Source organism: Leptodactylus fuscus, chromosome 2 (genome assembly GCF_031893055.1).
Source record: "Leptodactylus fuscus isolate aLepFus1 chromosome 2, aLepFus1.hap2, whole genome shotgun sequence".
NCBI lineage: Eukaryota > Metazoa > Chordata > Amphibia > Anura > Leptodactylidae > Leptodactylus > Leptodactylus fuscus.
In genome coordinates this window covers 107,757,759-107,783,787 of record NC_134266.1, presented here as the reverse complement: position 1 = coordinate 107,783,787, position 26,029 = coordinate 107,757,759, and the positions used below count along the sequence as shown (strand labels likewise).

At 38.3% G+C, this 26,029-nt stretch overlaps 1 protein-coding gene across 1 annotated transcript in view; it reads left to right on the top strand.

Moving 5' to 3' along the window:
• Window positions 1-2,017: 2,017 nt before the first annotated feature.
• HNF1B (HNF1 homeobox B) overlaps window positions 2,018-26,029 on the top strand; it is a 71,086-nt gene continuing 47,074 nt past the window's right edge. The window contains exons 1-4 of the mRNA XM_075264297.1: window positions 2,018-2,448; window positions 12,923-13,122; window positions 14,751-15,015; window positions 16,549-16,793. Of these exons, the coding sequence (XP_075120398.1) occupies window positions 2,111-2,448; window positions 12,923-13,122; window positions 14,751-15,015; window positions 16,549-16,793 (1,048 nt within the window). The 5' untranslated portion in view covers window positions 2,018-2,110. The remainder of the gene's footprint in view (window positions 2,449-12,922; window positions 13,123-14,750; window positions 15,016-16,548; window positions 16,794-26,029) is intronic.

Sequence of the window (26,029 nt, the reverse complement as noted above, 5' to 3'; positions counted from 1 at the left end):
TTCCTGCAGCAGGAACGCCGCGGGAAAATTTGTGGCGTTTTACAGTAATTGCAAAGTGGATGGGATTCATGCGAATCCCATGCCCATTTTGTGGTAAAAACCGCAGCGCAGACACGCTGTGTTTTCCACAACCAGCGCGGTTTTGGAAATCTCAGCATGTCAATTATATCTACGGAAATGCCAGCGGCTTCCCTGTAGATATAATGGTAACAGAAAGTCTGTGGAGGAAAAGTTCTGTGAACTTTCTGTTTAAAGCGCTGCGGGAAGAATCGAGATGTGTTCCCGCCGTGGTTTTTCCCGCAGAGCTTTTGCACTGTCGATCGTCCGGTGGGGCCTTAGGTTAAAGCAGTGAAAAAAGCTATTTTGTTGCATTTTTTAGCAGCATAGCTGTGTTTTGAGTCCTTAGCCTGAAAGGGGCTGCTCAGGTTTCTATTTATATAGCTCTATTAGTGCATAAGACATGAGGCAGATTTGTTGCTGAATTTATTGCAGCTATTTTTTATAATCTAAATGGGGCTTGCTGAAATCCACATTTTTGTGACCAAAGCATCTAATTAATTAATATTTAATGTGTGTGTATATAATGAGCAAGACAATTGGAACAAACTCTTTAGATACATTTAGGTACATGAGAATACATTCATTTTTACAGAACCTAACAGAAATAACACTTGTGAATACAATACATATAGCTGTCAATGATTTTCTTTACCAGACACAGTTGACAAATTAGAATTAGTTGTATAGGAATCTTGAGGAAAAAACTACAAGATGAGACTTTGGTCACTGTCCTGGAAATCTCATAGAATTTATTTAGCTTACTTTTATAGGATTTTTTTGTAGGTAATATTTCCAGCATACATCAATGTTAGAGTCGGAGATGCACGTACACATATCAGTTCTTCACACTACCATAAACCACCACTGGTTATCAGTATCTGATCTCTGTATGGCAGGGTATTGTATATGTAGATGTTATGGTCTATCGTTGGTCTTTTTCTGGATTTAGATTGTGATTAACACATCTATGCATTAATGGCTATATGCAAACAGACTTCAGTTTTTGTAGATGACCAGATGCAATTTATCTCAGATACATAGCATAGTTAGCTGTATTTAGTCGGGAATACAGTGACTACAAGCTAGTAATAGACACATGAAAACGGAAATGTAGTTTTATGTAGGGAGCAGGTAGCTACAATCTGGACTAAAAGGGTGACCAGTTTAGGTAATGCCAGTGGTACGGTCAAGATATCAATTGTTTGCAAGAAAAAAAAAATGACTGTATTGTTGTAGATGCCAGTGATTCTACTAGCACGTGTTGGCTTTGTAGAGGTCACTGAGAGGAGCCTAGCCAATGGAGTCCACTTATATGCACAAGGCACTTACAATAGAATTGATGTCCTGAGGGCTATTGTTTCTGCACACGGTGTGTATGGGAGAATAGCATTATAGATAACCTGATCAAACCAACGTGAAAGATTGAGAAGACAAGGTTGTGGGGGTCTTCTAAGTCGTAGGGATAGATCTACACATGCAGTGGCTTCATAATATCGTCTAACTATATACTCGTACTATATAATCGGTAGCCTTGAAATAAGCAGTGAAGTATTAGACTAAAGATCGGCTGTTCAGTATTTTGGCTACATTATGGACACTGCCAGCTGCTGAGACTTCTTTATGAACTGCACTTACACTGCCGTCTTACACTGAAGACAATCTGTAGCATTCTGGAAGCCAGTGAAGTTTTTCCTCTTTCTTTTTTTGCACTTGGTGGCTTCTTGCTTAACAGGTCCAAAGTTCAGTCAGTGTTTGAGTGATAAACAGAGCCAATAAATGGAGTGTGTTGTCACCAGCATAAAAAGGGAGAATGAGCCCAACCTCCATTCTCCTCCTCTCCTGGCACTCTGGATGATGGTGCTGCCTTCCCACTCATTTGCATGTGTTATGATGTCCTATGGAGGAGAGCATGTCTGCTTAGAAGAAGAAGCTGGACCTGTGTAGGAGTTTCCTGAGAGGTTTCTGGAGGCACCAGAAGAACAGGTGCTCCGTGCCAGGGGATTGATTCATTTTTCCTTCACTTTCTCCCTCCCTCCCCTGTCCTTGTAAAATGGTCTCCAAATTATCGTCTTTGCAGCAGGAACTTCTCAATGCTCTCCTGAACTCCGGAATTACCAAAGAAGTGCTCATTCAAGCCTTGGAGGACCTCATACCCACACCCAGCTTTGGGGTAAAGCTGGAGAACATGCACATGTCTCCTGGGCACGACCCCGACACCAAGCCCGTCTTTCACACCCTCACTAATGGGCACCACAAGGGCAAACTTTCTGGAGACGAGGGCTCAGAGGATGGGGAGGACTTTGACACCCCACCAATCCTCAAGGAGCTGCAGTCCCTTAACACTGAGGAGGCGGCAGAGCAGAGAGCCGAGGTGGACAGAATGCTGAGGTGAGGACAATTGGGGGGTCTCGGCGACTTAGAATATTCATCGATTTTTTTTACCATTCGTTGCTTCATTTTTTCCTTCCCACATACAAGAAATCTATGAAGGCAAACATTGTGTACCTTATATTGCAAATCATTATAGAGAATTAGATTGAATTATACTTTTATTTTCTTGTGAAAAAAATTAGAAAACCTCCCATGTAATAATAAGACACAATTATATTAACTTTTAATGTGCTAAAATCTACTATTTAATATTCTACATTTACATGCGATAGATAGATATAGATATAAGAACAGGTTAATGCTATACATAAATAAACATGTCGTATATAGTTACATAGCTGCCAGGTACAATCTATCTATACATGTATAGCATCTAACTAGAAATATATAGCTAGACATAAATAGTCAGATATGCAGATGTTATACATGAATAGAGAAATAAGTTAATATTACATATAGAAATACACTATAGAGCTCGACATATCGATATTATAGATATATAAATACATAGTGTTATGGATATAAAGAAATAATTATGCCATAAATATATAGAGATAAATCTTATAGTATAGATGTTACATGATATAGATAAATAATGACATTTATTCATTCAATGATGTGATATGAAGTAAGGTGTGAAATTAGGTATATTACACAATATGTATGACTAGATAACGTGTACATACTAGTATATCACATATATTTATATACTCCATGCATATATATATATATATATATAATCCATGTCTATCTATCTATCTATCTATCTATCTATCTATCTATATATATATATATATATCAGCTCGTATTTAATATATATATATATATATATATATATATATATATATATATATATATATATTACTAAGTACGAGCGGACTTTTTGGTTTTGCTTCTTGTCCACTTGTGTCTGAGGTAACACCTTCTCCTTGTAAATTATCATCTGGACTCGGAGTCGTCGTTGAATTGTATGGGAATTGTGAAGCTGCGAATATTTGGCTGTATGGAAAGTCGTGAAATGTCGGGGTTTTCTTGTGGATTGGAGTCAGTCAGTCAGTCAGTCAGGGTGCTCATTGAGATATTACTGCCACTTCTGCCATGTTAGGTGTTATGGAGACTATTACAATCACAGCGCCGCACTTTACATTTTGCTGAGGTGAAAGTGGCTGCTTTGTACAGTAAAGGAACTTTATTCTATAGAAAGTTTTGTAAATGTAAGAGAGTTACAAAAAAAATCTCTAAAGTTACAGGATGACTGAAAGGAATGAAAATCCCCAGCTGAAGGCTGTAAGGGAGAGAGGGCGGGAGGCCATGTTGTGCCGAGTCCATCGGAAGCTGTGTGCTGTATTGTGCTGTGTACTGTGTCAGGAGCCATTGGGGGCTTCACCTGTGTAATTGCTGCTCGCGTCTGTATTACTGCGGGGGTAACATGAAAGTGTACTCGGGAGAGGCTATGTGACAGTTTAGGAATAAGGTGGGCTTCCTGCTCATGGGGCACACTGCTGAGGGAACCATATTACTAGTGTTATCAGACTAATGCTCCCTCCAGAATAGAAATATAAGCAAGGCATGGCCGGTGCCCTAGCTGCTTGTCTGCAGAATCTAAATACACACACTACTATTACATATGCTGTTATACAATACCTATAGATAGAATACACAGAGCTACTTAGAATTTTCATACAGTATTATGATTTTAAGAATAAAAAGTAATATTTGATATGTAGCTCTGCAGTGTGAAACAGAGACTGCTGGACTAAGAATGAAGTAATTCTAATAAGTATGATAGATAGATAGATAGATAGATAGATAGATAGATAGATAGATAGATAGATAGATAATTCTAATAAGTATGATAGATAGATAGATAGATAGATAGATAGATAGATAGATAGATAGATAGGAGATAGATAATTCTAATAATTATTATAGATAGATAATTCTAATAAGTATTATAGATAGATAGATAGATAATTCTAATAAGTATGATAGATAGATAGATAATTCTAATAAGTGTGATAGATAGATAGATAATTCTAATAAGTATTATAGATAGATAGATAGATAGATAGATAGATAGATAGATAGACATCCTCCAAAATAATGTACACTAATTGTACAGGAAACTGGAGAGTCTATTCTGAAAGCATTTTACACCTATCTTTGTTTTGGACTTTTCTTTAACAATACAGAGATCTGAAATAATAATAATAGTAATAATTTCCCAGTTGTTGAAGTCATGCCAATGCTAATGTCCACTTCTGCTTATTTGTAGCGGTATATTAATACAACAGATGAAAGGGGTTCACTTGTGTGGAAGGAGAAGGTGGACATGTCCCTGCCATTGTGTACTTTTACCATATGTTCATTACAGAGAACAATGATCAGCTTTTTCTACCAGTTGTAGGATAGGCTGAGTTGTTAAACAGTTTCTCTATGAAAATCTTTGCACGGAAAGTTGTATGTGGCCCATAACAGGCGGAATTATAATTCTTTATAATACTGTGCTGTATGCTTTAGTATACCTGTCATTGTTTTATACAGCTTTAGTGTGTATGTGTATATATATATATATATATATATATATATATATATATATATACAGTATATTATACATTTGTGTAGTGATGATTTTTCCTACCACTGAACATGGCATTCTTTTAGGACACATATTGTTGAAATGCATTTGTCTTAATTAGAAGTTACTGAAAAATAGTTGTGCAACAAAGAGGTGCAGAAAAATTACAATACAGTACACTCCTTCATCGCCCGATAATGGTCACTCTTCCACCAATATTCCATGTTTTAATTGTATGTGTGCTTCTACGCACAAAATCAAGTGTTAAACCACAGTGTTTGCTCACCTGAAGAAGTCTCTCATATTTCCATAAAATAAGAATGCAACTGGAGAATGATGCATTTCGACTAAGATACTTCTAAGAAGAAAATAATTTTAGGCGTAGTTCTTTTCACACATACTATTTCACACATTGTCTTTTATGACAGTTTTTCTGTGTGTGATTTTTTCACATATTTTCAATATATTTAAATTCCATGGTAAAACACCTGAAAAATAACACCATGCTGCACAGTGAAAAATGGCATAGGCCCAAAAACACACCAAAAAAGAGAAACAATGCTTTGAAAAAAAAAGTGTTTGTAGTGCATGTCATAACTTCCTACTGTTTGTCAGCTCACGTCTGGGGACAACATTTTTTGCTGCAAAATACAGAGAAAATGTTTAAAACTACTGTTATAAATTTTCCATTTGACTGCTAAAAAGCTGTATCAGTTGGAATACTGTCTTGTTTCATCCATTATCCTTGGTTTTGAACTTACCACATAAAAGCATAGACTTATTAATACTGCTGTATATGAAATATCCTCTTCAAAAGTATGCTATAATATTTTCTATAATTAAAGCAATCTCAACAACATTTTATCTTGAAAGTTCACACCATTCACACACTATGGTTAACCTTTACAGCAACAAGCTCCTAAACATGAACTTTTAAAAGATATGAAAATGTATGTGACTATACTACAATACTCTGGTGTATATCACATCTGATATTCTAAATATATGATGTAATGTAAATGATCTGTCCTGTAGAATACTATTGACATTATAGTGTATGGACAAATATGTGTTTATTTTTTGTTTTGTTTTTTTTGCACAAGGGCATGTTTTACTTGACTTCTCAGGGTGTTGTGTAGCTTGTTAGCTCTGGATTTACCTTAGAATTAGTGGGATGGTTTAGTAAATAACTTCTTGAATAAGGTATGTGACTAGGAATACATGCATGTATTTATTTAAGTAGCGTAAAAGAACCTGTATGTATTGTATACTAAATAGAGCTTGACAAGCAGCTTTTACTCTGATTCTTCATCTATTCACTATTGCGAATTACTAATTTTCAACAGAACTATATTGCATACATTCAAATGAGACATGCAGGCCTTTAGAAAAGCAACTCTTTACATGAGACACAGAAAGATGTAAAAGCTAACATTAAACCAAAAAGAATAAAGCAAGGTAAATACAACTTTTGTATGGAAGTGTAGAACTATAGTGCAAACATAAATATAACATCATAGCTTGTATAAGGTTTATTTCACACACAGCGTTTTTCCTGCTATGTTTGTCTTTTTTAAAAAATTTTTTTAAAGAAACACTGCAGCCAGATGTTAGTTGTAGGCAATAGGGAATTCTGAAATATACTGTGCATTTATGTGTTGTTTTTTTTTTAATCACTTTTGATGGATATTGTGTTGCTAGAATTTTTGTATAATGCAGCATGCTCTAGGTAGGGAGTTTACATGTGTGTCATAGGATCATAGGAGCACGTGGTGTACAGTTTGTTAAAAAATTGAGGAAAAAAGGTCTGCATACAGGATATTTTCTGTCCAGTAATATGATAGGTACCATAACAGAAACTCATGTACCCATTTATAGACAGTGGGATTTTTTGGATTCTGTTGGTTTCCATCATCTTAAACATCCATGACTTATGTTATTCTCCCATAGACATTTAGTGGGGAAAAAAACCTTAAACATTTGTAAAACCTTGTACATGTGTGAAGCAAGTGTGACAATAAGTATGTGTGACAATAAGTTAGAGATGTAGTATTTTGCTCAGTCACAGTCTTCCGTATCTTCTGTAATCTCCTTTTCTTTTTTTCGTAAGGGTGTTCTTTATAATGTTACTTTCCTTGGGTAATGTTACATGCATATATTTTGAAGATATTAATCTGTAATATTGTATGTGTATATTATCTCATGACTGAGGAATGTCCCTCTGTGGAGCATGGATGACCGCTCACATATGTAGGACGTCATAAAGTACACATTGTCACTAGACTGGCACTAGGTTTCCAGCAGTAACCTGTTTGTTCAGGATGCTGTGGCTATGAGTTGGACTAGTACATAAATAAACTAATGACCCATTGGTCAGTGGATTTGCATGGTCACACAGCAAATCAATTGCTCGATTAAATTATCTTTCATTGTGAATAGTAAAAGTACTATAATTACCTAATTTTATTCCATCGGGGTGTGTTAAGCAGTTGCAAAACTATGGGGTGCTGAATATTTTCCAAAGGGTTTTTGCTTTCAGAATTCTACAGAAAGTTTTTATTTTATTTTTATTTGTTTACTGTTTGCCTACTTAGACGTCAGCTTATAGCATCATAATTTTTTGTCTTTCACAGTGTTTTAGTGGAGTATTTTTACAGCATACAGCATTTTTTTTTTTTTGCTACAAAAAAACCCACTGTTAAAAACACTGTGGCCTGATATTACAGGTTATTCACTAAGAAATTATAAATGACCTTTAGAGATGATGAACCTAACCTCTGCTGCCTGAGGTGAAGTATAGAATCCTCTCCAAGGTTTGAACGGATTTTCAATCTCATTATAGTACATAAAATCTGGGATATTATGACAGGATTCCTAAGGGTATGTTCACACAGCGGAAAATGGCGAGGCATTCAGCTGAAGATTAGGCCCGAATGAAAGGGCCTAATCGGGAGGGAGTTTCACACAGCTGATTTTGCCCCCTATTCAATAACCTAAAGCCCATAATCTGCTGCTCCACAAAGTAACAGCACCCCCAGCAAAGTAATAGTTCCCCCACATTAGTCCCTCCATTGGATAATAGCGCCCTATACAGGTAATAGTGCCCCCCATAAATAATACTATTACTGATGTGTTTGGGACTATCCCCTGTGGATGGGGTGTAATTAGGGTTCTATTACTGTCATAGCGCCCTTACACAGTTAATAGTCCCTTCCCACAGAAGTACAGTACTAGTGAATCCCCATAATAATAAGTAATACTTAAGTAATACTAGCACATATGCTTGGAGCACTAATAATGCCCTTCCAAGGGTAATGATCCCTCTGACATAGTTAACACAGCACCCAACTAAGTAATTCTATTAATTATGTGGTAGGGAGGATTTTTACCTGTGAGGGGTACTATTAAGGAACTTTTACTGTAATAATGCCCTCTCTCTCCACATACCTCTCATGCGTTCAACTAAACTTCCTCCACATACTGTTAAGCCCCCTTTCCTCCCAGCGTTCAGTCTTCTATGATTCTGAGCCATATATAATAATCCTCTACCTGAATAATGCTGAAGCAGCATGGATGGCAACGTCTGTGGCATATAGCAAGTCTGTGCCATCTATATTCCTCCAGCTCCTGTAGTATTATAGAGTGGGAGCCAGGAGAGAATAGGCAGTGCACACAGTCTATGTCCCAAAGCAGTTCCCGCATACAGCATCAATGTTCAGCAGATAGAGGCTTATTATATGCATTTTTTGCAGCAGTGAGCACAACTGGGATGGGTTGTATGTATCCATCATTTTTCTAGGTTGTGCTAATGATCTAGCCTCAGATCGCCTCATAGCAGGGTACCCCTGATAACCTTACGTACATAGTGTTGTTTCTGGCTTTTTATACATTTATTTATTTTTAATTCAGTATACTTTGGGTGCAGAAGTTTCCTATTGATTTCATTTTAGAAAAAAAGACAGAAAAAAAACACAGGAAAAGTGCAGTATGAATAAAAAAATGTCAAGGGCAAAATGGCATACAAAACCAAAGCAATACAGTCATTTATTATGGTGATTTATCAAGAAGGTAGCCTTAGGCCTTCTTCACATGAACAAGTGCAGTTACTGTTCAGAAAAAAATAGCAAAGATGACACGCAGATTGGTATCCGTGTGTCATCCATGCTTTTTACTAACCCTTACATTGAAGTGAATGAACAGAGCCCCAAATACGGACAGGTATAGGACCTGCTTGATATTTTTTGGCTCTTTACTACAACCCGGACACGCAGCCACAAAAACTATGGTCATGTATATAGGCCCATAGAAATGCATGTGTCCGTACTTTGATTTGCAATTGTCGATCCACAACTGTGGATCAAAAGTAGAGTTTATGTGAAGGAGGCCATAAACTTCAGATACTCTTACATGGCCACCCCATACTAGGTGGCCTGGCTGATAGTGAGCAGTAAAGGATAGTGGGTTATATGTCAGCCATGCTAACTGCATATGTATTTTACATCAAGGCATACACTGACAGCTATGTATATAAATATGGCTGAAATCTAAGGCAACTTAGTAGTTAAGTAGTTAGTTTTCCTGCCCTTGTTCATGAATAAAAGAGGCTGTCATACATTTTACAAAGAGATATATTTCTCTGCACTCTTCCTTACTGCAGTCTAACAAGTTTGGCTGGATTAGAAAAGTGGACCACATTTCTATTGCTAGGTTCACACCAGTGCTCAAGCACACCGTCGCTGAATCTGCATAAAATCGGAAGACTTTTCTCTCTGCCAGTTTCCTTATAAAATCGTCAGAAACCTGGTGGACCCTATTATAGTCCATGAGGCCCGTGGCTTGCTACATGTAACTGCTTTTTAAGTGGACAGGGTTTCAGTCTTTCAGGTCCGCATCTGGACCCAAAAGATGGAAACACAAACGCTATTGTGAACCTAGTATAAAGTTGTTCATGGACACAAAATAATTTTTTTGACTAATGTTACAGAGCTTTATTTTGGCTGATTCATGTAGAGTTTTGCTACTAATTCAGTGATTTTTGACTTAACACATACTTTGCACACATAGGATATTATCACTATTTACATGCTCAGAGTTCACATTCATCTACATAGAAATCTTATCTATGTCTGATAACTTTCATTCTTACTTAAACTAACATCTGTCAGTACAGACAATTTAGTAAATTCTTGTTAAATCAAGGACATTTAGGGTCTAACATGCAGGTTACTCTTATATACCTGGCCTCAGTTTTCTGTCCCATAGGACAAAATATTAGAGATTAATGTTGATCAACAGCTATACAAATAGCTGTTCTATTAGATACATTAAAGTGGGTCAATGGGTTTGATTAAGATAAAGTCAATCAACTTCGGTTTGTTAAGAATTTGTGCCTTCAGGAGAAGGCTCGAGTATCTGAAATTTGACCTGTCAGTCACGTTTTGTGAGAGTCTGGATTTATTGTAAGGTATTGTAACATCTCTGCCTGTTCTGGTCTCTGTGCCACCCTCTGCTCACATGCGGCGGCGCAGGAGGCATGCACAGTTTGATAACTTGCTTAGAGTTTTTGGTTGCATTGTCTGAACACTGCCCTATTCCTTCACCTTGTTAATTGATATTCCACCACACCCGTCTCCTTCACCTTCATTTCCCTTTGCTCCTCTAAGAGTTAAGTTTTGTTTTGCCCTGTGATTGACAGCCTGCCTTCCTATCAGGTTCAGGGTGGGCTCTTCCTCCCTATTTATTCTTGGTTCGCATTCACATTGTTGCTTGATATTGCCTCGTGCTTGCTTGTGGTTTCTCTTGCTGTTTGTTACTTGTATTCTTAATCCTGACCTCTGGCTTTCCCTATCGACTATTCTTTTGGACTTCGACTTGGCACTGCATTGCTCTACTGTTACCGACCCCTGGCTAGCTGAACTCCCTTTGTTGTTATTGTCTTGTCTGCGTTTTGTGTGCCACGTATATAGGAAGGGATCGTCTTCTAGTTGCCGCCTATTACATAGGATAGGGCCTGGCAAGAGGAAGGGACAGTGGGGGGCTTCAGCATAGGGCTCACTGTCTCTTGTGCCCCTTCCTCCAGGGTTCTCCAGCAGCTACTGGGGAATTGTTATCTACGCACTGGGGAACTGCTGTCTGCACTTCCCTAACAGGTATTCTGCAGCTTGCTATGTACTGTGATACATAAAAGTTGCAGAAGCATGATGGTTGGCATATCATCATAAAACCAAATCACATTAATTATTTGCATCCACATGCATTTTAATACAAAAAAAAATCCCAAATGTACCAATAGACTTTAAGGGCCCATGAAGAAACTAGACATTTAACTTCCTATAACTGTTTATAATAGTATAATTTCGGACTTCATTCAGATAAGCATCATTTTCTCAAAGTTAGCCATAGATAGCAATATATGCAGCACAATGTTGGTTTTCTCTTCAAATGTTTATAAACACTTCCTTACAAATTTCCAAAGGCTATACAGTAATTCACAAAGCCACAATAAATGGGCTGAATTTCCAATTCTTGATGATTTCGATTACTGCATTTTTTGCTGCTTAAATGACTGTAGCTAATGTTACCACCATGCTCTTTTACTTTTTGGGGTTAAAAGCAAGCCCACATTTATGTATGTATGTGGAAGATATAAAATAGTTTAACACTTGTTTAACACAAAGTATTTTTTAAGAAAAACACTACTGCAGTTTTTGCAGGTAGAACCGGCAGGTAGAAGTCTTGCCTTTCTGTTTCATATTGAATCTACTCCTGGCTTTAACTCGAAAACAAAAAAGTGCAGCAGTGTTTTCCCAAAAAATGATTTGTGCAAAACCACCCTTATGGATATACTATATAGATATTACTATAACTGATAAAGGTGCATTTGGTTCTCACTCTGTTGACAAAATATTCATTCATCTGATATCAGTGGAATGCCTAAGGAAACAGCCTGTAAAAACTGGTGCATTCGGCACTTATGTTCTTTAATTGTTGGAACTTGCATTCCTTGTCAAGGCTACAGGAGGATACTCACACTTTATAAAAGTCTTGAAATAATTCCATTTATTTTGAATCCACTCCAAGCTTTGGATTAAAATACTGTATGAAAAACTGCTGAACTGTTTTCCAAGAAAACTCTGGCCCACTTTTGCTGTGGTCATAGCGACTATATAGGCATTATTTGCACCTTTTTTCTGCAAAGCAGATTTTGGACCCATTTAATATGAGATTTTGCCAACAAGAATGACATGGTGTGCCACACTCAACACTTCCTTGTGAGAAGGTGGGCATGGTTAAATGTCATAATGTGTTTCAAATTTATTATTGCTATACCATTTTTCTGTCACAAAATACTGTAGAAATAGGCCAACCATTAAGCCAAAAGAACCATAACTCCAAAAAGAGGAAAGTGTCTATTTTAAGAAGGACCTGTCACCTGGTCCAAAAAGTCCTATGACATACAACATCTGTTAGAAGCTATTACAATGTAGATTTTGATGTTTTGTTTATCCTAATTGGTTCAGCTATGCCAAAGATATAATCTCTGTTAGTGTTGATGCAAATTAGGGTATAGTAGCCAAGTGGGCGATAACACTATATGATATACAGCACACAGAGACCCTGTCCTCCAGTGTTACCACTCACTTGGCCAGTCATGGAATGCATTTGGATATATAAAACACAAAAATGTCCAGGGTGACAGAGTCTTATCAGATGATGTATTTCATTGGTCATTTCAAACAGATGACAGGTCCTCTTTCTGTGTTTCTATAGATGATTTTCACTGCCATGTGCATAATGTTAATGGTATGGTTACTAATAATAACACTAGAATTACTGTGATCTGTGTGTTATTATAAAATGCTTGCTTAATATAATAATTTATTTTCTTTACAGTGAAGATCCCTGGAGAGCGGCAAAGATGATTAAAGGGTACATGCAGCAACATAACATTCCCCAAAGAGAAGTAGTTGATATTACTGGACTGAATCAATCACATCTTTCCCAACACCTTAACAAAGGGACTCCTATGAAAACCCAAAAACGCGCTGCCTTATATACCTGGTATGTCAGGAAGCAAAGGGAGATACTCAGACGTAAGTATTAAAGTAAACAGCCTATATACTCAAATCACACCTGCTAACAGTCCTAAATTTGATGGGATTGTCCCAAATTTTCAATCCTGGCAAATTCTGAGTTTTCCGGGCAAAAAGACAGCAGGATTATAAAAATTATGCCCAAAACTGTCTTGTCCTGGCGGTGTTGAGGTGTTCCCTAAATGATTTCATATTGTCCAGTTCCAATCATTGCTACAGATAAACTATACTCATTTGAAATTTTATTTCAATTATAGCAAAATCTTTTTCTTACCAACAATTTCATGCACTCAGATTGGTATAAACATCAGTACCTTTCAATCCGATCTATTGACCATTAATATACTCAAATATAAATTTGCATTAATTTAATTTAATTAAATCCATAATGTACAAGTGTAAACTCATCTCATGGCTGCTGTTAGGTATTGTACAACACTACTAAGTAACAAGGCAACTGGGAAGATTTACTAAGCTAAAGCTACTTTTACAAGATATGAATGATGGCTTTGTAACGGACATCACACGGCAGATTTAAATTAAATGTCAAAGAATGAACTCCTTGGGTGCAAAATGGCTGTTTTGCAACTCGGTCATCTGAATGTAGTCTAAGTATGTCATAATTCTTGATTGGGTCAATGGGCTGCACATAGAAAAAAATTGAAGTTGACAGGACACATTCCTAATGTTGGCTGCATGCAGTAAAATGGCCCCCTCCACGCCAGGCCCCCAACACTACCCTCATACAGATGTGATTATTAGTACAGTACCTACCTCACTGTACCATGGCCATGCTCTTCTCCTGACCCAGGCACAGTGCTGTGACATATCATGTGTGCGTGGAGCAGGAAGGAATAGGAGAGACTGGCAGCCTACAAATCAGAAAGTGGTAGGACAGAAAGTTTCTGGCTTACTTCTCTGCCAGTTTTAGCACTTCTCTTCTCAATGGTTCTTCAATCCAGCTGTATCAACCAGATCAGCAGAATCAGAATTGGCTGCAGGTTTTAGACCTCTGTCTTGCACCATATTTATGTGTTTTAGACACTTTATGTGCCTCACTCAACAAGAGGCTGTGGCTTAGTTGAGTGGGGTATGTCTTAGTGTGAAATGTGATTCTTTTTATAATCCATCAGTGTTCACCAAAATTGCTCCATGTTTTGCAATCTAAAATAACCAATAGGTGGTGTAATGTTATGCAAAACGTAAACAAAAGGCTAAAGATGCAGCAAATTTAACGTCAATATCTGACCAAATATATGTTTTGTGTTAGTTCACTTCATTGTCTAACAATAATAGATAATGCATCAATATATAGAGATGAGCGAGTACTATTTGAAACGGCCGTTTCGAATAACACGTACCCATAGGAATGAATGGAAGCAGCCAGTCGCTTAACCCCCTGCGTGCGGGCTGCATCCATTCATTCCTATGGGTGCGTGCTATTCGAAACGAGAATTTCGAATAGTACTTGCTCATCTCTAAAATAACAATTTGTACACGCCCTTTACTAGACGACATCATTGTCTAGACAACCTAAGAAAAAAGAAACAAGTGGCATCACATGATTTTCTTTTTGTTGCTTTACATGTGTTATCTATGGACAGATTTATTCTCCCCTTTCTTTACAGAATTCAACCAAACAGTCCAGGGTTCTGGAAATATGACAGAAAAAAGCAGTCAAGATCAGCTGCTGTTTCTCTTTCCAGAGTTTAACCAACAAAGTCAAGTCACAGGGCAATCTGATGATTCCTGCTCAGAACCTGCCAACAAGAAAATGAGACGTAACCGATTCAAATGGGGACCTGCTTCCCAGCATATTCTCTATCAGGCATATGAAAGACAAAAGAACCCCAGCAAAGAAGAAAGAGAGGCTTTGGTTGAAGAGTGTAACAGGTAATGATGGGGCCAAGGCATTTGCCTGTGATATGCTAAATCCAGAGAGAGAGTTTTGTGCCCAAGCCTTTACTTGTTGTTCTTAGCAGAACTCATTTAACAGGAGAAATGATTTGATTGAATATAATATAAACAATGAATGATAAATCATAAATTTTTCTCAGAAAAAATAACCTATGATACTATGTTTTGCACTGTATTTCTGCTATACTACAACAATTTGTAGGATTTATATTTTCGTGTTTCCTTAATATTGGAACATGAGCAAAACAGGGACATAGTAAAATATATGAATATATGATATCAACTAAGACATTCACAAAAGTATAACCATAATACTTGCAGAATGTTATGAAAAATATTGAGTCTTTGCAAAGTTTGTTGAGATTCATGGTCTCGGGTACTTTGCATAAATACACCCTAAGGACCCGTTCACACAGAGATTACGGGCGCGCAATCTGGCACGTACACATGTGTCAGAGTTTGCGCGCTGAAATCAGATTCCATTCATTTCCCGTCGGGTTACGGGTGTATAATGCGGGTAATTTTGCACGCGTGATTACGCAAAATTAATTTATTAATATTGAAATGAATGGAATCTGATTTCAGTGCGCAAACTCTGACACGTGTATACGTGCCAGATTGCGCGCCTATAATCGTCGTATGAACGGGCCCTAAGAGAAAAAGAATACGAAGAACAATTTCATGTAAATGTCCTTTACAGTGATCCATGATTGACCAAAATAATGTTTATATGCATGTTTATTCCTAATCATTTCATGCCAAGTGATAATCCGGCAAACAAACACAGTATCACAGTGTCCCACAAAATTACCAGAGGATCCTCTGGTGGGCCCAGAGTCTAATGCAATAATGGTCAGCAGACCACATTTTAAGGGTACTATGGTCTAAAGCCTAGGATTTGTTGAAGGGTAGACCTCCAAAATAATTTTAACTGGTGTTCCCAATGAACCTCATAGTGACACTGATGGTGATGAATGGTTGTATTAACAATCATTTTTCTCCATATTCACAATAATTGTCACATGTAATTGCAAGCTAAATATGTTCTGATCAACTTGCTATGTTGTTGATTGACCCTTATTATTGGCAGGAAATATGCCCATTTTATTATGGTATCCTGAACTCTCTCAATCCTAGGTATGCAGAAATCATCCACACGTTCAGCACTATTCATAATTTTTAATATGCCCATGTGGATGGTCCACAGTCCAAGGTAAACACTATATCAACTGTTAAGCGCCCTCATTTATTTTAGATTGCTAGCTTTACAGAGTAGGATTATTTGAGTTTTTTATCACAATTTCATCAAAAATAGTTTAGTGTCTATAATTGAATTTACACTTTCTGGTTGTAAAGTGCAACAGAATAAATTCATTTATATAGCTAATGAATAAGGTACTCATACTCTACATCTGTATAATTTGTTTGGTTATTATAATAAAGTATCAAAACAGTACTAATAGTAATAATACTATTACTAATACTAATCTTTGTGATTTACATTTACAGAGCAGAATGTCTACAGAGAGGAGTATCTCCATCAAAGGCACATGGCTTGGGATCAAATTTAGTGACAGAAGTTCGTGTTTATAACTGGTTTGCAAACAGGCGGAAAGAAGAAGCTTTTAGACAGAAATTAGCCATGGACGCCTATAGCACAGGTTCATCACATTCACACAACATGAATCCACTTATGTCACATGGGTCTCCACATCATACACAGTCAAGTTCTTCTCCACCAAGCAAATTGCAGGGTAAGAAAATACTTTCTGTATATATTTGTTATGAGTCTTATAGAACTAATGAACATAATTACTTAGATCCATATCTATTATCTTACCTTAATGAAAAATAGAGCATTGCATTCCAACTTTATGTTGTTAAATACTTGATAGAAAGACAATAGAACATTCATGTTTAGTATGTTTTGGGGGAAGTGATACTTGTCTGGAATGTGTAGCATTTAACCTTTTAAGTGCAGTAGCACTTATGGCATACTGCCACTTCCAAGGGGCCTCTGAGGTTCCATATTACACACTTGTGCATTGTAAGATGTGTGATGTCATGGACTGGACCGGGAAGCAACTCAGTGTTCTGCACCAGTTAATGGTAATTATATTAGTCATGTATAAATATTATGTTGATGGATAGTTTAAAGAAATTTTCCCAGGAACATAATCATATTTAAATTTGCTAAGAATTAAAAGTTAAACATTTTTGCCAATAAAATAACTTTGTTTTTAAAGTTTTAAAGATTTTTTTTTCTAACCATCTTAGTGGTGTCAGTGTGTGCCAACAGATGTGACCATGAATGCAGGAACTTTTTACAGTCTGGCACTGCCAGAAAGGCAGACATTATATTCTTATTGTGGCTGTTATCTTCTTTTACATGCATTATCTTTGCTTGATAACCTGTCCACAATAAGGAAATTATAAGTGGGATTCTGACAATTGTCAGACCACCAGAAACTGCATTTATGGTCGTATTAATTGGCAACATATCAAGACAATGACTTTCACCACTAAGTTGGTTTAAAAAAATTCTTTAAAACTCTGAAAAATTAATTGTACTGGAAAACTGATCAGTTCAATGACAATTGCAGCAAAATATTTCTTCCTAATTTCCATGTACTTGAGCCTGTTTGCAAGTGTTTTGTTTCTTGAATACTAATGCCCAGACACTTCCTCAAGGCCCTTTAGCTTTGAAGTGCTAATGAGAACCTAACTTTAACCTTTCTTTGACTTGACTGGGGATAGATTTTGTTACTTCCTCTTTTTACAGAGTCTACAAGTGACACTGTAGAGTGCCTCATAATAATGTAGTGCTTAATATTTGTCTTTTACAAAGGAGTACTGCCCTACGGTATGTAGCATGTTATTAAATATGCCTGCCTTTTAATGGGCGGTGCACTATTTGTTCATTATTTAATCGCACATATTTAGGTTAATAGAATAGCTAACTTTGATGCTGTTTTGTGTTGCTGACAAATTTTTCTAATAAAAAATAAATAAATAATAGTGCATAATATTATTTTATTAAGTTAAATTGTGACATGCTCTTTATGCTGCAAGCATAAATGGTTACATGATTGTTCCGTATATGATAGAGGATAACTTGCAGATCAATAGGGGTTAACTACGCACATCCCACTGGAGAGGAGAATGGGGATCCCCTGTACTGAATGGAGCCATGGTCAAGCCATCATGCGCATTACTCCATTAATTTCAGTATGAGTGCTGTGTATCAGCCATCTTCACCACTCCCGCTGAACTGAGTGGTGAGGGTCTAAGCGGTTGGAAAAGGGAGTTCCCCTTTAAGACCCCATACACAGAAAAAGAGGATAAAAGGAAAGTCAGTTAAGTCTAATGTATATGGTGACCTCCCAACATTCCCATGGGGTAAAAAAGAGAATGAGGCAAGTTGACTTTCAACATCTGATCCTTCGAGAGAGATGAGCCACCGGTAGGGGTATCTAGATGGGACGGGACGAAGGTGTCTTGGCAACGGCTTACTCCTCTCTCTCCATTAAGGAAGGAATAGATGTTGGCCTAATGCTGTTAATTAATTTAAAAAAACATAACCAAAATCAAAGTTAGTTCAATTAATTGATATGAACTTGCTCACACTGATTTGTATTATTTTGCATCTATGCCTTCCTGTCTCACATGCCATTGGCTAAAGGATATGACTAACTGTGCGCTATCCAGTCAGGACTGCTGATATATGAATAACCAAAATTCAGTTGCATGGTGCAGTATATTAATAGGAAGCGTGGCATGTAAAAAGGGTAATGTCCAAAAATAATCATTGATTACTTGTACTTGAGCTAAAATGTTCAATTAATTGTGATTTTGATTTGGGTTATAATTGCCCAGCCCTATGTATGATCACCTTTAGTTGTATGCATTCATTATTTGCTGTCTACTTATACCTCCTATGATACATTTGCTGTATATTGCACCAATAGTGTTGGTTATTTTGTTGGATAGAATACATCTCCATCTCATTGTTCATGTGTGTCCAGGTGATAAGGTTCCAGACTAGGAGACCACAAGAAGTAGAATGAAAGTAGGGCAGGAGGTATTGTATGATAGCGTCCATTGTCCATCTACCTGTAATCTAAATGCCAACCAACTCAAAAGTCAAACAAAGGAAAGCTGACTTTGACAAGCACAAAGGTTAGCAAAGGGTCATAGCAGGGTTACAAGTCACATCTCTTTCTGAGGAGCAGCCCCATGTCTTCAAACATTTGTGTGCTAATTTAACTTCTCCCTACCAAGATGGGCTTTCAATGAAATGCAAATGAGCATGACAAATGAGATGAGCTGTTTATATTAGCTTCATTAACTTTTTATCAATAATATAATGATGGAACTTGATAATATCATTTCTACATTTTTTTTAATGTAGTTTGTGAGCCCCATATATCAGTATGTCTTTGTAGTATGGGAAGAAATCCATGCAAACACAAGGAGAACATAGAAACTCCTTGCAGATGTTGTTCCTGGTGGGATTCAAACCCAGGACTCCAGCACTGCAAGGCTGCAGTGCTAACCACTGAGCCACCGTGTTGTCCCTATATCATTTCTACGTTGTGCTTTCGTTTATACATAGGATTACTTGCAAATGTTGAATGCCGGTTTAAGTATTCTGTGTATATAGTGATGTTGCATCATCACTAGTCTTCCTATAATACTGCACATAGTGTCAATTATCCACATAATAGTGAAACCGGCCATTATACAGCTGTTATTTAAACACATTGATTTTATTCACATGTTCATTTTTTGATGTTCTGTTTTTAACAGACTGTCAAAACATACGGTAGTAGATACCCTAGCATAAATGGCATAACCTTGCATAAGTGACCATAAATTTGGCAGGGTTGGTGTTGATGACATAACCCTAGCCACGCCCCTTTTCAGGAAAGTGGTTACAGTAGTGCAAAAACCAAATTTCCCAAAAGTTTCCAGTTAACATCTTCTAAAAACAGATCAATGGATTTGATAAAACAATGAAAATCATCTTTTAATAAAAGTCTGTTAGGCTAAGTCATCACATCTTGGTCCACAGCAAAAAAAAAAAAGCACATGCTTTTCACAGAAAAGTCCTCAGAAGTTTCCTCTGGACTTTCTGCTGCCATTATACCTTTAGGGTAAGTTCACACAGAGTTTTTTTCAGGCGTATTTTGACTTGGAATCTGCCTCAAAATCTGTCTGCAAAAATGCCTCCCATTTACTTCAATGGGAGCCGCTTTTTTTTTTTTTCCTCTAGCTAGTAGCAGAAAAAAGAAGCGACATGACCTATCTTGCCGAGGACTCCGCAGCTGAATCAGCCACGGCTCGAGACAAGCTCCTATTTAGGCCCATTCAGGAGTGAGATGCCATGCAGAAAGTTCACAAGGCAGAAAAGGTTTCTGCCACCTTTTCCTCCATGTGAACATACCCTTAGGAAAACCGCAGGCCTTTCCATAGGTATAACTGACATGCTGCGATTTCCAAAACCGTGACAGTATTGGAAATTGCAGCTTGTCTGCTGCGCATATTTTTCCGCAATATGTGGTTGGAATTCCACCTTGCACGGACTGTAAAGTGCCGCAGTTTTCTCCATGTGGGGCCCCAGCCTTAAAAACAAATAAGAATGGATAACAAAAGGAGCATTAGAGCATTAGCCATAAAATGGATGCAAAATATGTGACACACATATGCAAAACAGCTATGAAAAATGGACATTTGTAATTTCATTTGTAATGTGTATGTAGCCTTAAAATATTGCAGTATCTATTTCTAAAATAGATACATTTCTGCAACATCAATCCATTTACATGGAATCTAAAGATTGTTTGGCTATATTAGAACTGTCACATACTTACCATATGATCAGATCAGCAAATAGTTTTGGAGAGAGTGGTGAGGGTGATGCTAAAATTTAAGTCTCAATTTTTTACACAAAAATTTGATTTGTGCAAAAAAACTGTGACTTTTTATGCTTTGTACAAAAAACAGGCATATGAGACATAATAAATCTGCCTCTGTTTAAACAGAAAATGCAAATACATGTAGTGATAAAAGCTAATAGTGCAGTTGTTGTTGTTAACTGTTTGATTTTAATTTTTGGAAATGTATTTTAATCATTTTCATTTTTTAATGCAAAAGACACCCCTTCACAAATTTTTCATTTGTCATTAACTGTTGGATTATGACTTAAAACAGGGGTATTGCCACCTTAAACATTCGTGGCATATCCACAGAAGTTGCCATAAATGTTTAATGGATGTAGATCCCACCTCTGGGACACCCCATCCTGGGTGGTAAAATGGCTGATGGCTAATGCATTCAGGTGGAAATCGAATAGAGTGATAACCTTTATGGGAACAGAGGAAGTTGGAACAGAGGAAGTTGGTGCTGATTCTGGTATGATAATTTGCGGCAGAATCAGCGCTGAAAAAAAGACTCACATTGACTTCAATGGGTTCAGTTTTCCACATGAAACTAATTGAATTCAATAGGAGGCTTTTTGTCCCATTGATTTCAATGGGATCCACGTGGAAAATGGAACCCACTGAAGTCAATGGTAGTCTTTTATTCAGCGCTATTTCTGCAGCGAGTTCTCATGCCAGAATCAGCGCCAACTTCCTCCATGTGAATGCCCCCTTAAGGCTGGGCTTACACTAGCACTTGATTTCCTTTTTTTCGGGTCTACTCTGGGACTCCAAGGAATGCATCTCTGTCCGCTTAAAAACAGTTACCCGTGGAAACCTGCAAAATATACCTGCATTTTTTAACTTTTATTGGCTGAGAGAAATCTGAGTCTTGAAATATTGCAATCATCATGTGTGCTCAAGGGAGATTTCTGATAATGAGGACAGACATGTAGTAACATGAGAAAAGAAAGTGCAATAAAATATGCATTTGGCTTTGTTGAGGTAACATCCATTATATAGGCACAAAAAGATCTGTAAAAACTTGCCGTATTGAATTACATAAAACACAAAATGCATTTAAATATGTTTGCTCTGCATTATAGTTTGTAGAAACCTAATGTCTGAGGCTGATGATTTGAAGCTTTTTGCTACAATAATTTGTTTCAGTTTTTGTCCTTTTTATGTTTAGTGTAGATGACTAATAGCTGTGAACATTTGCATACATCTAGTGTGGTGTGTAAATTTGTCTAAACCTGTCATATCAGATAAACTGTTTTGTCTTCTAACATTTGGCATTGAACACAAAGCAAATACAAAGCACCTGAAATAATAATATCCAATCCACAAAGACTAATATCATCAATGTAAGAAATCTAAGAATAATGATTCAGCAGAAGAATGAGTGAATATTTTGCTTTAAATATGACTGTCAAAGTTTATTTAATTGGATTCCCATTATCTCTGTTACAATTTCACTTGGTGGATATGACACAGAGTGGAGTGGATGTTTAGGTATGGTTCACATCTGCGCATGGATTTCCGTTCGGGGGTCCGCTTGGGGACCCCCAAATGGAAACCTAACCTGTATAAAAAAGTGGTTACCTTAGGAAAACTGCGGATAACAAAGACTATAATGGGATCTGTGTGGTTTCTGTACAAAAAATTCTGAGAAAAAAGTGCTGCTTGCAGGACTCTTCTCTCCACATTTTTCATGCGGAGAGGCGAATAGAATGATCTGAACGCAAATGTGAACTAAGTAATAGTTATAGGTCCAATTTTTTTGGTCCAAAATTGAAAAATCCAGCATCAAATTCCTTAGCTTTTATTGTGAAAAATTTCTTTGGACATGATATGCCCGATAAAATGTTAACCAATGTTCATGATGGCAGAGTTGAACAAAAAACGTCTGACTGATGCGTTTCGGGGCGTTATAGTTGCCCCTTCCTCACAGACTATGAGGAAGGGGCAACTATAACGCCCCGAAACGCGTCAGTCAGACGTTTTTTGTTCAACTCTGCCATCATGAACATTGGTTAACATTTTATCGGGCATATCATGTCCAAAGAAATTTTTCACAATAAAAGCTAAGTTTTATCTTAAGGAATTTGATGCTGGATTTTTCAATTTTGGACGAATATGTTTTGTACCTCGGGCTGAGAGGCTGGATTTTCCGTGCATCTTCCAAACTTTAAGGCTTTCCACAGAAGTCATATGCTTCAACATCTATGGACGTTTATATCAGAAGACATGTGAGTGAGCTGACACACCTTTTGTTTGTTATGTCAATTTTTTTGGTGACTCATGCTTGCATATGATGGAATTGTATATAGTGTGATTCCATCATTAATAGAGATGAGTGAACACTAAAATGTTCGAGGTTCGAAATTCGATTCGAACAGCCGCTCACTGTTCGAGTGTTCGAATGGGTTTCGAACCCCATTATAGTCTATGGGGAACATAAACTCGTTAAGGGGGAAACCCAAATTCGTGTCTGGAGGGTCACCAAGTCCACTATGACACCCCAGGAAATGATACCAACACCCTGGAATGACACTGGGACAGCAGGGGAAGCATGTCTGGGGGCATAAAAGTCACTTTATTTCATGGAAATCCCTGTCAGTTTGCGATTTTCGCAAGCTAACTTTTCCCCATAGAAATGCATTGGCCAGTGCTGATTGGCCAGAGTACGGAACTCGACCAATCAGCGCTGGCTCTGCTGGAGGAGGCGGAGTCTAAGATCGCTCCACACCAGCCTCCATTCAGGTCCGACCTTAGACTCCGCCTCCTCCCGCAGAGCCAGCGCTGATTGGCCGAAGGCTGGCCTATGCATTCCTATGCGAATGCAGAGACTTAGCAGTGCTGAGTCAGTTTTGCTCAACTACACATCTGATGCACACTCGGCACTGCTACATCAGATGTAGCAATCTGATGTAGCAGAGCCGAGGGTGCACTAGAACCCCTGTGCAATCTCAGTTCACGCTAATAGAATGCATTGGCCAGCGCTGATTGGCCAATGCATTCTATTAGCCCGATGAAGTAGAGCTGAATGTGTGTGCTAAGCACACACATTCAGCACTGCTTCATCACGCCAATACAATGCATTAGCCAGTGCTGATTGGCCAGAGTACGGAATTCGGCCAATCAGCGCTGGCTCTGCTGGAGGAGACGGAGTCTAAGGTCGGACCTGAATGGAGACTGGTGTGGAGCGATCTTAGACTCCGCCTCCTCCAGCAGAGCCAGCGCTGATTGGCCGAATTCCGTACTCTGGCCAATCAGCGCTGGCCAATGCATTCTATTAGCCCGATGAAGTAGAGCTGAATGTGTGTGCTAAGCACACACATTCAGCACTGCTTCATCACGCCAATACAATGCATTAGCCAGTGCTGATTGGCCAGAGTACGGAATTCGGCCAATCAGCGCTGGCTCTGCTGGAGGAGGCGGAGTCTAAGGTCGGACCTGAATGGAGACTGGTGTGGAGCGATCTTAGACTCCGCCTCCTCCAGCAGAGCCAGCGCTGATTGGCCGAATTCCGTACTCTGGCCAATCAGCACTGGCTAATGCATTGTATTGGCGTGATGAAGCAGTGCTGAATGTGTGTGCTTAGCACACACATTCAGCTCTACTTCATCAGGCTAATAGAATGCATTGGCCAATCAGCGCTGGCCAATGCATTCTATTAGCTTGATGAAGCAGAGTGTGCACAAGGGTTCAAGCGCACCCTCGGCTCTGATGTAGCAGAGCCGAGGGTGCACAAGGGTTCAAGTGCACCCTCGGCTCTCCTACATCAGAGCCGAGGGTGCGCTTGAACCCTTGTGCAGCCTCGGCTCTGCTACATCAGAGCCGAGGGTGCGCTTGAACCCTTGTGCACACTCTGCTTCATCAAGCTAATAGAGTGCATTGGCCAGCGCTGATTGGCCAGAGTACGGAATTCGGCCAATCAGCGCTGGCCAATGCATCCCTATGGGAAAAAGTTTATCTCACAAAAATCATAATTACACACCCGATAGAGCCCCAAAAAGTTATTTTTAATAACATTCCCCCCTAAATAAAGGTTATCCCTAGCTATCCCTGCCTGTACAGCTATCCCTGTCTCATAGTCACAAAGTTCACATTCTCATATGACCCGGATTTGAAATCCACTATTCATCTAAAATGGAGGTCACCTGATTTCGGCAGCCAATGACTTTTTCCAATTTTTTTCAATGCCCCCGGTGTCGTAGTTCCTGTCCCACCTCCCCTGCGCTGTTATTGGTGCAAAAAAGGCGCCAGGGAAGGTGGGAGGGGAATCGAATTTTGGCGCACTTTACCACGCGGTGTTCGATTCGATTCGAACATGGCGAACACCCTGATATCCGATCGAACATGTGTTCGATAGAACACTGTTCGCTCATCTCTAATCATTAACTTTTGATCAGATCACCATTAATAGGGTTCTCTGGGATGAGGACTTTGATATCCTTAGGAAAAGCCATCAATATCATATCTGTGGGGACCAACTCTCTGCATCCTTATCTCCATATCAGCTGTTTCAAGGGGACATACTATTGAGAGAGTTATGGTATTTTTAATGGAATAAAATTGTAGCTAATTGTAGACACTGTATGTCCATAGTAAAGACTGATGCACGTATACATCAGCCAAAAACAGTGTATGCATTTATTAAATAAAGTACACTTTTCAAATTCTTTTAGCCACTCCCTTTTCCACTTTTAGGGTAAGGCCCCACGGGGTGTTTCGCAGCAAAAAAGCGCTGCAGGGAAAACCACGACAGCAATGCATCACAATTATACCTACAAAAACGCTGGCGGTTTCCCCACAGGTATAATTGACATGCTATGATTTCCAAAACCGTGACTTGTCTGCACTATGGTTTTTACTTTTACTCATCCACTTTGCCCTGACTGTAAACCGCCACAATTTTTTTGTTCGAATTTTGCTGTTCCTTTTTTTTGAGCCAAAGCCAAGAATGGCTACAGAGGAAATGGGAAATATATAGTAAACACTTTGGCCAGGGCCCCACGTGCCGGAAACACGACGATATGATCGCGGCGGAAACGCCGTGGGAA